Source organism: Vicugna pacos, chromosome 8 (assembly GCF_048564905.1).
Source record: "Vicugna pacos chromosome 8, VicPac4, whole genome shotgun sequence".
In the NCBI taxonomy this organism is placed as follows: domain Eukaryota; kingdom Metazoa; phylum Chordata; class Mammalia; order Artiodactyla; family Camelidae; genus Vicugna; species Vicugna pacos.
Window position 1 is genome coordinate 2,703,533 of NC_132994.1, and position 17,846 is coordinate 2,721,378.

The 17,846-nt window shown below is 45.6% G+C and overlaps 1 protein-coding gene across 1 annotated transcript in view; it reads left to right on the top strand.

Annotated features, from left to right (window-relative positions):
- Window positions 1–840: 840 nt before the first annotated feature.
- The window catches only part of B3GAT2 (beta-1,3-glucuronyltransferase 2), a 72,832-nt gene continuing 55,826 nt past the window's right edge, over window positions 841–17,846 (top strand). The window contains exon 1 of the mRNA XM_006215799.4: window positions 841–1,558. Coding sequence (XP_006215861.3) covers window positions 968–1,558 — 591 coding nt within the window. The 5' untranslated portion in view covers window positions 841–967. The remainder of the gene's footprint in view (window positions 1,559–17,846) is intronic.

Below are 17,846 nucleotides of genomic sequence, written 5' to 3' on the forward strand. Positions count from 1 at the left end.
ACCACCAGGGTCTCCCGAGTTTTCCGCACGTGCATGGGTTTTCCAGGCTGATCGCCAAAGACCTTGCAGTATTTCAGAGAGCTGAGAGCAAGCGGGGATCGGCGAGCGAGCACCCACCCTGCCCGGGGGTCGCGGCGCCTAGCGGGGACCCTCTTCCCGCTCCTTCTGGTCGGTGCGGCAGCCGCCTCCAGAGCTGGCCCTCGGGGCCGTCAGCGCTAAACCCCGCGGAGGGCCGGGCCCCCTCCCCGCCTCGCCCTCCCAGCCCCTCCCCGCCAGTAGCAGCGTCGCTGTCTTCCCACCAGAGGACCAGGAAGACGCTGGAGTCTGCAGCGCCCCCGCCCCCTCGCTTTTTCTTTCTTTCCTGGCTTTGGGATCTTGCTGCCGGAGCCGGGAGAGGTTCCGAGAAGGAAGAGCAGAGCGAGGGACCGGAGTGCGGGTTTTCGCGGCGGCGCGCCAACGGAGCTGGGGTCACGGCATCCCCCGCGGCCCCTCCGGTCCTCGCTGCCCCGGCTGGGATGTGACGAAGGGAAGCCTGCCTCTCGCCCCCGAAGGTGCCTCCGAGAGCGCCTCGGGGGCGCACGGCTGGAGTCCCTTTGGCCGCATCGCCGCGGGACGGCTCCCAGCTGCCGCTCTCCGGACAGAGCGCTGAGGGATCACCAGCTTCCCGGTGCTCGGCACCACTCCGGGGCCAGCAGCGCGGCTGGACCGAGTCCCGCTTCCCGCCGACTACCCAGAGAAGGGGCAACGCCTGCCCGCCCGCCTGCGCTCCGGAGAGCCCTAGCTCTTCGGCACCCGCGCTAAGCCCCGTGGCCCCGGCCTCCCAGCGCCCGCAGCGCCCCGCAACCCTATGGAGAGCGCACCGGCCGCGGCTTTCTGAGCGCGGGCGCCGCCGCCGTCCAACCTGCGCGTTGGGGTCCCCCGGCTCGTCCCGGCCCGGGGCGTCCGAGAGGCAGGGGGGGAGCGCACCATGAAGTCCGCGCTGTGCAGCCGCTTCTTCATCCTCCTGCCCTGGATCCTGATCGTCATCATCATGCTCGACGTGGACACGCGCAGGCCCTCGCCCCCGCTCACCCCGCGTCCCTACTTCTCTCCCTATGCGCTGGGCCGCGGGGGCGCCCGACTCCCGCTGCGCCGGGCCGGCCCGGGGCGCGGCTGGGAGAAGCGCAACGCCTCTCGGCCGCCGCCGCCACCCGAGCTGCCCACCATCTATGCCATCACGCCCACCTACAGCCGCCCGGTGCAGAAAGCCGAGCTGACCCGCCTGGCCAACACGTTCCGCCAGGTGGCGCAGCTGCACTGGATCCTGGTGGAGGACGCGGCGGCGCGCAGCGAGCTGGTGAGCCGCTTCCTGGCGCGGGCCGGGCTGCCCTGCACGCACCTGCACGTGCCCACGCCGCGGCGCTACAAGCGGCCCGGGCTGCCGCGCGCCACCGAGCAGCGCAACGCCGGCTTGGCCTGGCTGCGCCAGCGGCACCGGCACCAGCAGCAGCGCGCGCAGCCAGGCGTGCTCTTCTTCGCCGACGACGACAACACCTACAGTCTGGAGCTCTTCCAGGAGGTAGCGGCTCGCGCGCCCCGGCTAGCTGTGGGGTGGGCAGAAGGGGGGAGTGGGCAGAAGGGAGGGGTCCCCCGGCCCGCCCCGCCCCGCCCCCGGACGCCCAGTCCCGCCGCGGCGGCTCTTTGGAGCGCTCGCTTCTCCGCGCGCCCTTTCAAGATTCCCCGTGAAGCGCTCCGCAGCCCTCTGCGAGCCGGCGGGGATGGAGAGCGGGTGGGAGGACCACTGCGGCTCCAGGAGGGAGTCCACCCAACCCCGCGATGGGGCCCAGTCGGTGGCGCAGTTAGGGGGAGCGGGGATGATTTCTAGGAACTGGGCTCGGGCTGGCCTGAGGATGGAGCCCCGTCGGGGCCGGCTGCGAAAGGGGGGGGGGCTTGGTGTTCTACGAGGCCTTTCAGCGCACACAGGTGTTTCTGAGGCTAGAACGGTATAGGGAGGGCAGTGAAAGTAGGGACTGAAAGTCAGCCCAGACGCGCATTTCCCTCGTACCGTCTTCTGGCACGGAACTGGTTCTTAGTGACAACACTGACTTCTAGGGGGTCTTCCCTCCATCTCTGCATCCAGCAGGCCCTTTCTGAAGCTAAAGATTACCCTCCCCTTTCAAGGAAACCCTCTGGCAACCGAGTTGCGACTGTCCGGCCGTGTGATTATGGCTTTTTGCAGCCCAAGGTGCCAGCTGGACTGCCTGGCACTTTCCCTGACCCTTCTCTAGGCCTCTCTTTGGCTACTCGTGTCCCGGGTCCGTCGCAGCCCGGTCCTCGGTGCAGCCCGGTCCACCGCTGCTGAGGCGACCGGATTGCCCTTGGAAGGCCGCAGGTGCGCTAGCCAGCCGGCACGCGGTTAGAGCAGGTGCTCGTGTTTGAGGCGGGTATTTTGCAGTCTCAGTGTGGTGGATGCATGCGCTGCTGCCAGTGAGACGGGGCTGCATGGTTTTGTCCGTTTTCTTGTTCCTTCTCCACAAACGTAGCAGAAAAGTCTTGGCTTTTTGGACATCCTGTGGGACTGTTGCCTTCCTCTCCCCCAAATTCCTGACATTCAGCCTCCGAGACTCTATTGTCCCTCCCCTCCTCCCTGCTCCCCCGCCCCCCCAAGTCAACTGAACAATCTGTATGTCTAGTAATCACAAACGCCCCGTGCTTTCGTCCTAACATCTCTGATTTGCTTTCTTAATCTTAGAACAGAGCTACTCTGCCCTTCCAGCTCAATGTTTCTGCCTCTGTGGCTTTAAAAATCCATTCCTTAAGGGCAATTGCTGCCCTCATTTCTATGCATCCTCTCCTGCTTCATGAATAAAAGGACCAGTCTTAATTGCTCCTCACCTTTTCTTTAACATGCTTTCAGATGGAGAGCTTTCTTTTCCTGTTTCTTCCAAAGAAATCAGTAAGCCTGTCGTTGTATCATATGGTCATTAAAACCAAGATAAGAGGTGTCATCTGATTTTTTTTCAGTTAGGTTATTTTTGTGATCATGCTTGTGCACTCTTTCCCCCAAACATGTAGTTTGTATTCTGAAGCAAAGACATTTACATTTCAGCATACCAGCATTTTAAACCTTAAAGTCTCTTTTTTTTTCCTTCTACAGCTTGAACATTGCCTTGCCCATGAAAATGTGTGGTCTCGTGTAACTAAAATAATGCACAACACTATTAATGAACCTTTTAGAGGGATGGGCTATGACGGGGAGTGATTTTCAGTTTCTTCCCAGCTTCTAGCCCGTTGGTGTGAGGAGTTGGATGGAGGGGAAGAGTTGGCACATTCAGGCAGTGAAACGGTCCAGAACACTGTCTTCCTTTAACGCTTCCCAAACTGAAAGGAAGGCTTGTTGGTGGTGGATATTAAGCTGCAAGAGAAGAATCCAGTAGGTTTTTTTCATCGGTCCCTGGGGGTGGGGGTGGGGAGAAGATAAAAGCAAGAGGAGAGGGTGGGGTGAAAATGCAGCTTTGGCCCAAGGGAACTATATAGGGAAAAAAATGCAAAACTTTCAAGGCACAAAAATGTTGTACAGTTGGAAGTAATGAAATATTCAAAATAAGCTTCAGAGCATGCGCAGCTGTTTTTCAAGGAGAGGCGCCAAGTCTAGAAAGTACACAACAGAAGGGATTTTTAAAAAGCATAATACACATGATACACTTAGAATTTAAGTCCTCTGGCTCCTAGAGGTTCCTCCCAGGCAGGAATTTTATGACCAGGCCTATTCTCACCCACCACCCCTTCCCCAGCACAGTGTTTTTGGGCAGAGCAGGTGTCTGTCTATCCACCGGGCATGTATGTTGAGACATTCAATCTTCTTTTTTACATCACATTCGTTTCTTTCTACTGCAAGCAGTATTGAACTCTCTCAAAAGTCAGATTAGTGGAATTTATGCATCCTGAGTCTTGTGCATTGATGGGTTGGGGTCCCCTACACCATTTCTAGGATTAATGATTCCCTGTGCATTACAGACCTAGACATTGCTTCTTGGAGGAAAGGGAGGACCAGTTTAAACGTCCAGAAACTACAGCTCATCCAGGGAAGGGAAGCTGCTGATCAGGGATGCTGTAGGACCCAGGCATCTTTCTCAGCCCTGAATACTGTGCACATGCAAATGAGGTTTTAGGTAATTCACAGGACTTAAGGAAAGACTGTCCCAAGTCAGGCTTCATCTTTTATTCATAGTGCTTCTAATTTCCATGGTTGATGTTAACGTAGATAAGATAAAAGGGAGAAAATGAACCAGGTACAAATTAGCTCACTAAGCATTGGCTGCAAATGAAGGAAAGGTCTCCAAATTAAATTAAGGGCGCCCTGTGTTCAATTATTCCTCCCTGGTAACTGGAGTGGGGCTTTCTTCTCCCATACGGCTAACTAATTCCCAGGCTCCCCTATTCAACTGAGCTGTGTGCCAGGAAAGGAATAGTTGCACTGAAGAATCCTACATCTAATAACCAAATCCACTTGCAAATGAAGCTCAGTGTGAATTGTAGGCACAGAAGCTGGGCTGTCCAACGGAGATGGAGATGGCTGGAGTTTTTCAAGTGTCCAGTGTCTCAGGCTCTCCCTGTGACATTGATGGGGTTTTGCCCTGTAGCTCACAGGTAATCCTGCCTGCCTGCCACCCATGCGCCCTGTCAATCTAGCTCTCCGGAAAAGCTTATTTGCAAAGGATTGGCACTGCTCTCATAAAAGCGACAACCACAGACAAACGTGGCTGTTTCTACCCCATTTTGCATAACCCTATTGATCAGATTTCTGTTCTCTGCTAGATAATCTGCCAAGCTTTCTTCAGTTTAAAGCTGACGCTTTTCAGGGGAAGGTGCTTTCATCTTTGGAGATCAGTTAAATTGAAAGGTTATAAAAAAGCAGCACTTTCCAAGCAGGGAGGAAAAAAACTTTAAAAATTTTAACTTTAAATGTAATGAGGTGAGACTGGAAAACAAGCCGACTTTGAAACACTTAAGGGGCTCAGAAAGGGACTCAGTTAATTCACCTGCATTTCGAAGATATTCTTGGCAAGCAGAGAATTAGAGAGGCCCTTTGCTTGGATCTTCTGTTGGATGCTGTTCGGCTGTTCGTGTGCTGAGCGGGTAGAGGAGTGAGGGTTAGATCCGTCCTGCCCCTTTTCTGATGCATTTATATTTCCCCCCTTTCTATGGGGCTCATTGGAGACACAATCCAAAGGATATTCAAATTCACAGTGTTTGCCACTTTTCCCCCTGAGTAGTAAGTTCTGTGTTTCATTCATGTATATATATATATATATATGTGTGTGTATATATATATATATATGTGTATATATATATATATATACACACACTTTTTTTAAATTTAGCCTTTTTTTAAGCAATTCTTTTTTGTTTTTGTTTGGTTAGGGGAGGTTCTATTTAAGTTTGTTTATTTATTTATTTAATGGAGGTACTGGAGATTGAACCCAGGGCCTCGTGCATGCTAAGCACTCACTTTATCACTGAGCTATACCCTCCCCCTTCTATATGTGTTTCCTGAAAGGAGACCAGAGACCTCCCTTTCTTTCTACCCTGGATACAGTTACTTTGTGGATGCCAAGCAATCTTTTTAAGAAGAAACCTCGAAGGTTCTCTGAGGTGTAACATACCAAGACAATTTTACCTGAAATGTGGCCCTTGTGTTTTCTTCCTCCCCATCTAAAAACATTTTTTTTTTTGCAGAGGAGGAAGAAGGTAATTAGGTGTATTATTTATCTATTTTTCAGTAGAGGTTCCGGGGATTGAACCTGGGACATCATGCATACTAAACATGTGCCCTACCACTGAGCTATAAGCTATACCTCCCAAAAAAGCATATTAATCATCACACCGTACATCTGATCAAATGTGAGAATTTTGTAAAATGTGTGTGTGAAAATGACAATCCATTTTCTCAGGCAATCAGTGTGAAATCTGTGCTTTCTCTTTACTCCACCTGAATTCAGAGAACTTGAGTTATGGCTAATTTTTGACAGGGCTCCCCTTGGACCCCAGCAGTTTTCACTTGGATGTGGATATTTTAAGGGACCAGAGATCACTATTTGGGTTTCAAAGGCGTTCTCCCATCTGCGTCTTCTTGTTGTCTTTTCTCCTTCCTCCTTCGACCTCCAACCTACCTTTTCACTGATTGTTCTTTCTCATGAATAGACATGAAGCCACGTCCAGATTATCATTTGGTGCAACAAATGTGTGTCTTTTAAGCACTGAGACTCTTGTCTGCTGCTGCTTGGAAACGGTCATGCGTATCCATTGTCTCCTGTCTATTCCACTTGCCTCTAAATTACAGGCTGGTATATTTTCTCTTGTGTGAACAGTAATGGAATAGTCATTGCTTTTAAGGCCCGCTACAGAAGCAGAGTAGAAGGACCAAAGTCAACACTCTTATTTATTACCTATTCCGGGGGCTGCTCAAATAGTGGGGGTTTTGGTACAGAATTCAGTAATATTCAGATATGTCTAGTCAAACCTTTTTATTTTAAATAAATACGCCTTTATTTGGGGTGGTGGGGATGATTAGGTTTATTTATTAACTTTTTAATGGAGGTACTGGGGATTGATCCCAGGACCTCGTGAATGCTAAGCACACACTCTATCGCTTGAGCTGTACTGTCCCCCCACCATTCAAACCTTTTGGGCTCTGATGAAATATTTGCTTGGTCTGTATACATTAAGATAACATTGCTTATATTTGACTTGCCAAACAGGGAATTTAAGTTTTGCAGGGTTCTCAAATTCTCCCCCCTCAAAACACAAATCAAACTGCTTTACCAGTCCATAGATTGGTAGGTAGGGTAGTTACGTAGGTTGGGAATAGATTTCCAATTCACAGAAATAAACTGAGATAACCCATCGTTAATACCAGGCAATTTTTATGTACAACTTTAAGTGTTTAAAATACCCTTTACCCTGGGCAGTGGGGGAAGGTATAGCTCAGTGGTAAGGGTATGTGCTTAGCATGCACAAGGTCCTGGGTCCCATCCCCAGTACCCCCATTAAAAAAATTAGCTAAAAAATGAGTAAAAATAAATAAAATACCCTTTACCATGGGTACAAGCTAAATGAGCACTTACTACAGGCCGGGAACCACGTTTAGGGTTTTAGGTGTATTAACATACTTGATCCTCAGCGGCGCCTGGGGGAGGTCCTGATGCTGCCCCCCCACCCCCATCCTCATGCTGATGTTTAAGCATGAACACAGGTCTTTGATAAAGACTGCAAGGATTTTTTAAATGAATCTAATATCATTGTTACCCTGATCAATAGAATCACTGATCCCCATTTTACAGAAGCTCTAAAGCAGCAGGAAGTAACTGGAAAAGTCACGCAGCTGTTCAGAGACAGGATCTTAGACCCAGTGCGTGGTTCTGGGGCCTGCGCCCTGGGCGTCCTACCGCCCATCTCGCTTGGCAGTTGGATGGATGTACATCATTGCCTTAAGCAAAGCATTTGACCAGCAGAGTCCTCTGATATTGTTCTAACTTCTGCCATACTTGAACTCAGGTCTGTCTTCTTTTTTTATGACTTTTATTGGAGTATAGTTGATTTATAACGTTGTGTTAGTTTCAGGTCTGCAGCACAGTGATTCAATTATACGTATAGGTCCATCTTCTTGGCTCTATCAACTTCTATTTTTCTCTTCCGACCTTTACTTCGTGATGTAATTCTGTCTGATGAAAGTTCTCTCTTCCCTCACTATCTCACCAATAGACCACTTGATTTTTAGATTATTTTTTCAAGTCAGGTGAAAACTCCCAAGTTCATATGCCAACTGCCATCTTATATTTTTTGAAACTGTACTCTTGTGAACAAGTAAGGACTGATCATTTCTGCAAGAAGATAAAACATTAATTTTTTCCTTGGTTGATACGTGTCCATCAGCAACTGTAGCTGCCGGGCACATAGCTCAGGGCAGACAGATTGAATGGGAGAATAATTTTCTGGAGGGAATGGAAATGGGGAATGAGGACTGGGTTGTTTCAGATGGGCTCGGTGGTTTACCATCAGGATGGAGGACAGGAGCTGGGGACCTCCTGAGCCAATTTGAGCTCAAGGTCATGTGGGTAACAGACACCTGCCAGTTGCTTCCTTGGCCGGGTGGCTGAGGCATCTCCTCCCTGGGGCTCAGCTCTTGCTTATAGGAACCTGTGAGCTGGCGATGCTGCCCATTGCTGGCCCTCACTGCTGGATTCACCAAGCTCCTCTCTCGTTGGTCAAAGCTTCGTTAATTTTCTTGTCTGATTCTTCTGGGACTAGAATTTTCCCTAGATGATGATGATGATGATGATGATGATGATGATGATTTTCCCAAAGTAATTAAAAACTCAGTAGTTTTTGTTTTCTCCCGTCTGTCTCCCCCATCCATGAAAAGAGAACTCTAAACAGGAGGTAAGTTGCATGCAGAATCTCAGACAGGTGGTTCCTGCAACCCAGGTGTTTATCCATCGTACCTTGATCTCTCCAGTGAAAGCCGAATGTGCTCAATGCTGGACATTCCCCACTAACTGGGATTTCCGTTACATAAGATGATTGGATCTTAGCAGTAATAGTGTACCACTCTGCCCGATTCCTCCTGCCTTCGTGAGGTTTGAGCTGACACCTGAAGATGACGGAGCCTGGGGTCTGATGAGGGCAGGGGGAAAGAGCTATCCCGGTGGAACAAGCCATGTTTGCAAACCTGAGAAGAGAGGACGTGGGGATACCCAGAGAGCCAAACGATGTCCTCACTGCAGGAGGTCTCGATGGTCTCGGGGACAAGGTGCAAGATTAGGCAGGCACCTCACATCTTCCGCGGGTCAAATGTGCTTATCTCTGGGAGAAGAGTTAGCATATCCCCCACACCTGACCTATAAAGAAAAGAAGTCTTCGGCTTCTTTGTGTTTGGAAGTGGTATTGAAATCACGCCCGTTAGTTAGATTCTTCTTCCTAGACGCTGACATGTCTTTATGTAAGTCTGTGTATTTGAAGAGTGTGTACTTGGCAGTGTGAGGGGCATGCTTTTACTTGCTTACATCTGCTTTTCAGATCACCTGTTAGGCAAATCTTTGTTAATTTTTTTGAGCTCTTTCTTGTTTTTTTTAATTGAAGAGTAGTTGATTTACAATGTTGTGTTGATTTCTAGTATATAGCATAGTGATTGAGATATATAGATATATATATACGTATGTGTATGTATATATATACACACACACTCTTTTTCATAGTCTTTTTCATTATAGGCTATTACAAAATGTTGAAAATAGTTCCCTGTGCTCTACAGTAGAACCTTGTTGTTTTTCTGTTTTATATATAGTAGTTAGTATCTGCAAATCTTGAACTCCCAGTTTATTCCTCCCCAGCCCTTTCCCCCTGGTAACCGTAAGTTTGTTTTCTGTGTCTGGGGAGGGGGTCTGTCTTTGTATTGTAAGTAAGTTTATTTGTGTCCTTTTTTTTTAGATTCCACATATAAGTGATGTCATGTGGTATTTTTATTTCTCTTTCTGGGTTACTTCACTTAGTATGATGATCTCCAGTTCCATCCATGTTGCTTTAAATGGCATTACTTTATTCTTTTTTATGACAGAGTAGTATTCCATTATATATACCACAACTTCTGTATCCATTCATCTGTCAATGGACATTTCGGTTGTTTCCATGTCTTCTACAACAGCTATTATAAATAGTGCTGCTGTGAACACTGGGGTGCATGTATCTTTTCCAATTAGAGTTTTCTCCAGATATATGCCCAGGAGTAGGATTGCTGGATCATATGGTAAGTCTAATTTTAGTTTTTTAAGGGATCTCCATACTGTTCTCCACAGTGACTGTACCAAACTACATTCCCACCAACAGTGTAGGAGGCTTCCCTTTTCTCCACATTCTCTTCAGCATTTATTGTTTGTGGACTTTGTAAGGATGGCCATTCTGACCCGTGTGAGGTGATACCTCATTGTAGTTTTGATTTTGCATTTCTCTGATAATTAGTGATACTGTACATCTTTTCATGTGCCTCTTGGCCATCTGTGTGTCTTCATTGGAGAAATGTCTGTTTAGGGCTTCTGCCCATTTTGGATTGGGTTGTTTGGTTTTTTGTTTAATTTTTAAAATAGAACCTGGATAAGGCGGGTAGTAAATTGATAGAAAAACTATAGGTCTGTATTTATCTGTCTAGTTGTCCCAAGGGATTGTTAATATGGACTGTTGGATGCATCGCAGCACCTAGCATCAGCTTAGATAACATAGTGCAGTATGTCTGTGTTTCAGTTCACTGCTTATCCTGCTAGAATATAAACTGAGTAAGCGTAGGACTTTTCCCTTGTTCACTGCGGTCTCTCTAGTGCCCAGCAGTTAGGAATGCTCACTAATATCTGTGGAATGCATGAGCAGATTACAAGCGGCTTCAAAGCTGGGCGGCTGTTACCGAAGGAGGCTGCCCCTTTCAAAGGGATTGTCTGTTACACAGCGGTTGTGATAACCATGTTGTGTATTTAGGGTAATGTTGAGACCTTTAGATAGTAACTTAAAGAAAAAGGTGACCCCTGCACTAACTCTAAGAGCTTTCAGTGCTAAAAGGAGGGAGGGGGACGGGAAGAGGGAGAGGCAGATAGATCTGTCCCTGGTGAATGCTGATGTCTGGAGCAAGGCATCCCTGCGAACACCCATCGAGGGTGAGGGGAGGTGGCTGCGAGCTGACGGAGTGTGAGACCTTGGCACGTGTGTGAGAGGCTGGAGGTGGGTGGGAACTGGGAAGTTAAACAGCCCCAGGTTCAAGTCCAGCCTCACGGCCTCGCGCTTGTTTGAGATTAGCAAGGTTGCCTGCCTCATCTGATTGTTGTCAGTACTGAACCACGGGCAGGTTACAGACATTCTTTCCCCCACCCTCCCTGTGGGTGGCTGCCCCAGGTGACAGGTCTACCAGAAAGCTACCCCGTCCCACTTGATTCAGTGCCTATGAATCTCTGCTCCTGAAATCTGGACTGGGTTTCTGGAGGAGGAGGTGAAGGAGCTTGGCTTTCCCAAATTAGTCTGTGCCCAGGTGGAACTGGTAAATTGGGTGTCTTAATTGCACCTCTGGCTTACCACAGTGATGAGAGACACCAGGGTTAACAGGGCTCATCTCTAAGGAGTCCTGGGAGAAAGTGAGCTGCAAGAAAGGAAAAGGCATCCAAAGGACACTTTGGGTTTGGAGGAGGCAGAAGGATGTTCCTCCAAGGGTTACAAGGTGCAAGGCTGGTTAACACGTGTGCGATGCTGGCAGGTCAGCATGTGTGTCTCAGAGCAGGATGCGAAACTTCCTGCAGGTCCTGGGTGTGGTTTTTTTGTTACTATTGTCATGGACCTAGGGTGTATGACATGAATGAATGAATGTATCAAGGAGATAATATGTTACAAAGGAGAGGGCAACTCCATAGGAAGGAAATTAACCTCTGTTTGAAACACAGGATAGAAGCAGTAGCTAGATTTCGAAGGTACTTTTGCCGAAGTGGGAAGGTGAGGGGTCTGCCTCCCTGCAGCACCTGTTGGTGGAGGCAGGGAGGTTGTGATCTCACAGGCTACCGTGGTACCCAGGCCCCTCCGGCCTTGACGGAGACACTGGGAGCCATCAGATGACTGGCACTTATTAGGAAGTCCTCCTTGAGCTTCTCATTTTTTCAGTTGCTTCAGTTTTCATAAATAAAAACATTGTGGAGCTCATTTCCTGCCAGCCTGGGGCCGATGTAGCAGTTGGAGTGGAGTGTGTGTGTGTGTCCATGTGTCCCTGGGTCCTCCTTGACTGTGAGTGCAGTAGGTCCTCACTCCCCCAGGTCTTCCTTCACAGACTCTGTGCCCCTCACTTCAGTCTCTGCCCAGAAGTGTGGTTATAACCCAGGGGTCCTCAACATCTTCTTTCACATAACTCCCCCAAGAATTTGGTTAAATTACCTGCCCTCTAGGATAGCTTCAAATTGACGTCTACATTTTAAAAATCATTTTAAATGGTCACAGATCATGTGATTTCCAGTGTGTTACAGACATTGACATTTGTAAATGAAACTTAATTATATCCAGTGAATATTTTAAATACTGTAAGTTTTATACTTACCATCATCCATTTAATAAACATACTTTTCAATGGCATTTGGAAAATTTATATTTTTCTCTTTTCTCTCTCTGCTCTCACTCTGAATTTCCTCCTAGCATGACATTTTGAGGTTTAAGGTTATCTACTAACCCCTTTATCACGTCTGTCTGCAGTAACAAAAATATAGATGGAATTCAATTTTTTCAAATATTCTTGTGGCTATAAACTTCTGTCTTAAAAACTCTTTGGGACTGTGAGATCTGAAAAATAAAACATGATTGTATTAACAAAACAGAAACAGACTTACAGACCTAGAGAAGAAACTTGTGGTTACCCCTGGGAAGAGGGGCAAGACTGGGGGATGGGGTTAAGAGATACAAACTGTCTGCATAAAGTAGATGAAATAGAAGAATATGTTATACACTGCAGGGAAATGTAGCCATTATTTTGTAATAACTTTAAAGGAAATGTAATCTATAAAGTATTGAATGATTCTGTTGTACACCTGGAACTAATATAATATTGTAAATCAACTATGCGTCAATTTAAAAAAAAACCTCTTTGGGATTGAGTTAACATTGCAGTTAGTAGCGGCAATCAGGAAGTCAAAGCAACATAAGTGTCACAAAGTTGGATAATTAACTGTTAAGCATAAAAGCTGTATTTCTTGGAAGTTGATTTCTTGATGACGTAGACAGAGCATTTTGCTGCTGGTATATATACTCTGTGTCATTGATGAGTATGACTTACTGCTAGAAAGAGGTAGGGTTTAGCATAAATTTGGTTCCCCCTAGGTCCGCCTTGTTCACGTAAAGAATTGAATAAGCTGGAATGCATTGCCTTATAGCAGTGTTCTTCAATGTTTTGGACTCTTAAGCTCTAAGCCAAAATTCCTATGTTGGTCTCATAGCAAAAACTATTCTAATAATCTATCGATGACATGAGTTCTTCAATTTTGTTGAAAACAAATAATTAGAAACATTCTGTCTTTTAAAAGGACTTGTTACCCATTCATTAGAGACATTAACGTTCTTAATGAAGATAGCGGTATTTCTGATTTGCTTAGTTTGGTCCTGGAGGTTTGACCACAGTGGGGCAATGTATTTAGTATGATTTGGGATGGATGTGAAGCTGGAGAAGGAAATTGGGAGGAGGGTGGAGGAGAGTCAGGACCCACCCCTCCATCCAGGAGGTCAGCTGTAGGGGAGCACATGTCAGATGGCCTAGGGGCTGAGAATGTGCCCCCTTCAAGCTGTCTGTGGTCACATTTATTTCATGAGTCTTTTATGCATTCAGGGACCAGGCACCCACAGTCTGAAAACTACTGTGTTTGGTAGAAAGAATACTGAGTTAAGAACTGGAAAGAGTGGACTCAATTCCTGGCTGAGCCCTCAGCCCTCATGACCTCAGGGAAGCTGACGGATGGTTTTTATTTTTTCCATTTTAATTTTTTTAAATTGAATTATAGTTGAAACAGAAAGACTCACAAACATAGAAAACAAGCTTATGGTTACCAGGGGGTTGGAGTGGGGAGGGATAAATTGGGAGTACAGGATTTACAGAAAATGCTACTGTATATAAAATAGGTAAACATCAGGGAACTACCATGTAGCACAGGGAGCTGTATTCAATATCTTGACTGTCGGTTTTTGAGCATTTACTGTGCGCCAGACCTCACACTAGGCATTTAGAAGTTGAATTTTCATAATGTCTCTGAGGTCAGAACCACAATGTCCTGTTAACAAATGAGGAAAAGCCCTGACACCCAGCTTCCTCGGGGGGCCTGATGGTGACGTAGACGGCGGCTGTGAGAGTCCAGTGAGGTGATACACAGGCAAAGGGGGTTAACAGGACAGCCGCCCATCCACTTGGATGTCTGCACTCTCAGAAGTCTGGCCACAGGAGCCAAGGAGAGGCTTCAGGAGACCAGATGTCCCAGAGCCCCCTGGCGGCCACGGCTGCCCCCATCCCAACAGTCAGATATGGGAAGGAATTGAAGGATGGTGCACGTGTGGGCATGTTATCATGTAAGTAAACTCCACATTGCAAAGTGAAAATGCCAGTCTCATTTTTAAAGGTCAAATGACAGTTTGGGGATATTTCTGTAACTCTGGAAAGTTCCTCTGCTGCATCTGTTCCCATGGGCGAAAGTGCTAGAGATATCCTTGGGGAGTGTTCCCGTCAGGGGAGCTACAGCCTGCTCTGCAGGGAAGCTCTGGTGCCCACAGTCATCGGACCTGGCGCTTGGGGCTCGTGCCCTGACCGTCTGCCTGTGGCCTGTAACTTCTGCTGTGCACACAGGTTTTGTGATTTTTTTTTTCAACCTTTTCTGGTCTTGCTTTTCCCCTCTGTTTATGGGGTTTTTTTTCAGATTTTAAAACAAAACCATTATGGAGTCAGATTGACAATGTTTGTGGTTTCTTTGGGCAGTGATTTGGGGTTTTTCAGCAAACCAGAATTTCCTCTGTAAGTCAGTTAATTATCCTGTAGATTAAAACCATTGTTCATTTTGTTGGCTCCTGTAAATCTAGTGGGAACATTAGAAAATAAATGCCTATTCTCTATTTCTTGTTATGTCTCTTCCCTACTTGTAAAGGGCATTGGGAGAGAAACAAAAATTGAGTATTCTGGGGTAGGGAGGAAGGTACAGCTCAGTGGCAGAGTGCATGCCTAGCATGCATGAGGTCCTGGGTTCAATCCCCAGTACCTCCATCAAATCAATCAATCAAATTACCCCCCCCCAAAATTAAAATGAGTATTCCTGTTTTTTTTATTGTGAAAAAGTACATGACATGAAATTTACCATTTTAGCCATTTTTAAGTGTCCAGTTCAGTGGCATTTAGGTATGTTTACTCTGTTCAGTAACCATCTCCTCTGTCCCTCTCCAGGACTTTTTCACTGTCCAAACTGAACCCCTGTACCCTTTAAACAATAATTCCTCATTTGCCCCTCCCTCCAGCCCATGATAACCTATAATCCACTGTCTGCTTCTGTGAATTGGACTATTCTAGGTACCTCATATAAGGTAGAATTGTGCAATATTTGTCCTTTTGGATCTGGCTTATTTCACTTAGCGTGATGTCTTAAGCGTTCATCCACATTGTAGCATGGACCACAATTCTGTTCCTTTCCATTGTGTATAGACCACAGTTTGTTTGTCCATTCAACCACCAACCCATATTGGGCTATTTCCACCTTTGGGTGTTTTGAATGCTGCTTTGAAGTCTGAAGTACAAATATGTTTGAGTTTGCCTTCCATTCTTTCATGTGCACATATGCAGAAGTGCGAATGCTGGATCACATGATAATTCTATGTTTAAATTTTTGAGGAACCGCCACAATGTCTTCCACAGCAGCTGTGCCATTTTACATTCCCACCAACAGAGCCTGAGGGTTTCAATTGCTCCATATCCTAGCCAATACTTGCTAGTTTCCTTTAAAAAAAAAAAAGCTATCCTAATAGGCGTGAAGTGACGTATCACTGTAGTTTTGGCTTGCATTTCCCTAATGACTAGTGATGTTGAACACCTTTTCATGTGCTTGCATCATCTGTGTATCTTTTTTGGAGAAATGTCTATTCATGGCCTTTGCACAGTTTTGAATTGGGTTGTTTGGGGTTTTTGGTTTTGTTTTTGTTGAGTTTTGGGAGTTTTTGTATATTCTAGATGTTAATCCTGTATCAGATATGTGATTTGCAAATACGTTCTGCCATTCTGAAGGGTGCTTTTTTATTCTGTTGTTACTGTTCTTTGATGTCCTGAAGTTTCAAATTTTGGTGAAATTCAGTTTCTCTGTTTTTTTCTTGTGTTGCCTATGCTTTTGGTGTCATGTTCAAGAAATTGTTGCCAAGTTCAATGTCATGAAGCTTTCTTCCTGTGTTTCCTTCTAATAGTTACATAATTTTAGCCCTTTTGTTTTTAGGCAATTAATGTTGATCCATTTCGAGTTATTTTTTGTACTCAATATTACGTAGTATCTTTTGCACGTGGATATCTAGTTTTCCCCAGCACCATTTGTTGAAAAGACTGTCCCTTCCCCGTGGAATGGTTTTGGCATCTTTCTTAAGAAAATCATTTCACCAGATATGTGACGGTTTATCTCTAGGCTTTCTATTCTGTTCCACTGGTCTGCACGTCTATCTTTATTCCAGAACCACACTGTTTTGATTACTGTTGCTTTGTAGTAAGTTTTAAAATCAGGAAGTGTGGATCCTTCAGCTTTGTTCTTTTTTGAGATTGTTTGGGCCATTTGGGATCCCTTAAGACTCCATATGAATTTCAGGATGGATTTTTCTATTTCTGGAAAAATCATTAGGGTTTTGATAAGGATTGCATTGAATTTGCAGACTGCTTTGGGCAGTACTGGCATCTTGATAATATTGCCTTTCAATCCATGAACATAAGATATCATTCCATTCGTTTATGTCTTCAATTTCTTTCAGCAGTGTTTTATAGTTTTCAGTGTACACCTATTTTGCTTCCTTGGTTAAATTTATTCTTAATTGTTTTGTTCTTTTTGATGCCACCTATGAGGTTTTAATAAGTTAGTTTTAGTCTCTGTCCCATATCTGAGAAATATTACCATATGCTACTCATAGAACTAAAAAACCCAAGGCTGAGGGAAACATTAGGTACACAGAGCAACATAAATAGATCTTGAAAGTATGGTACAGCATAGAAAAATGGTGAAGAAAATCTATTCCACAATGCTATTTATAGGCATTTAAAATACCACACATGTGCATTTAAAATACCACACACAAAGTATTGCGTATTTCACAAGAACACACACAAATAAAATTGTTCAGGATTTTCTGAGTTGTGTTCCACAAAACAGTGGTATCTGGTGATGTTTCCAGGCATGGTTTTAAATGACTTGTTTCTTGTTCATATTCATCATATGTTCATAACATCAAATGTTAACCTCAAACATGCATCAGATATTAAACTTGTAAATCCTGAAGTACAGAAGGAAGGGCATCCCTCATTCCAGGCCTGGATTTATGGGATTTGCTTGGTGCAGCTTTTCCTAGAAAAGCAGTAGGTGTCCTATTTCTTAACCATGTGAGAAGAGGGTTTGCTTTGTGACAGGTGCCAATGTCTAAGCCCAGGTTGGTCAATCTATGCCCCTGAGCAACATGTGGTAACAGTGATGGTGACAATGATATAGAACATATTTATGTACCTGACTCGTAAGTGCTTTACACGTTTAACTCATTTAATCTTCAAAACAGCCCTATGAGATGGTGCTGTAATGTTGTCATACCCATTTACATATGTGGAAGCAGGCACAGAGAGCCTTAGTAAGGTGCCTGAGACCACACAGCTAGTTAGTGGTGAAACAGATTTGAATGCTGGGAGGAGGGCTCACAGATCCAACTTTTCATTTTGCTTGTTCTCTATTGCCTGACTCTGATTCATTATTTTTGTTTGTTTGCTTCATTTTGCTATTTTATTTCCTTCTTTATTTTTTATTCAATTTTCTCTTCTTTTTGATATTGAAATGAAAACTTAGATCTTTAATTTTTCTACCTTTTTTCCTAATGTATGCTTAAAGCTATACACTTCCCTCTAAGCACTAATTCAGCGGCATCCCACAAATGTTTACTTACTTTTGGTGGGGAGGGGAGGTAATTAGGTTTGTTTAGTTATTAATTTTTGTGGAGACGCTGGGGATTGAACCCAGGACCTTGTGCATGCTAAGCATGCACTCTACCACTGAGCTATACCCTCCTCCCTGCATCCCACAAATATTGATGCTATACTTTCATAT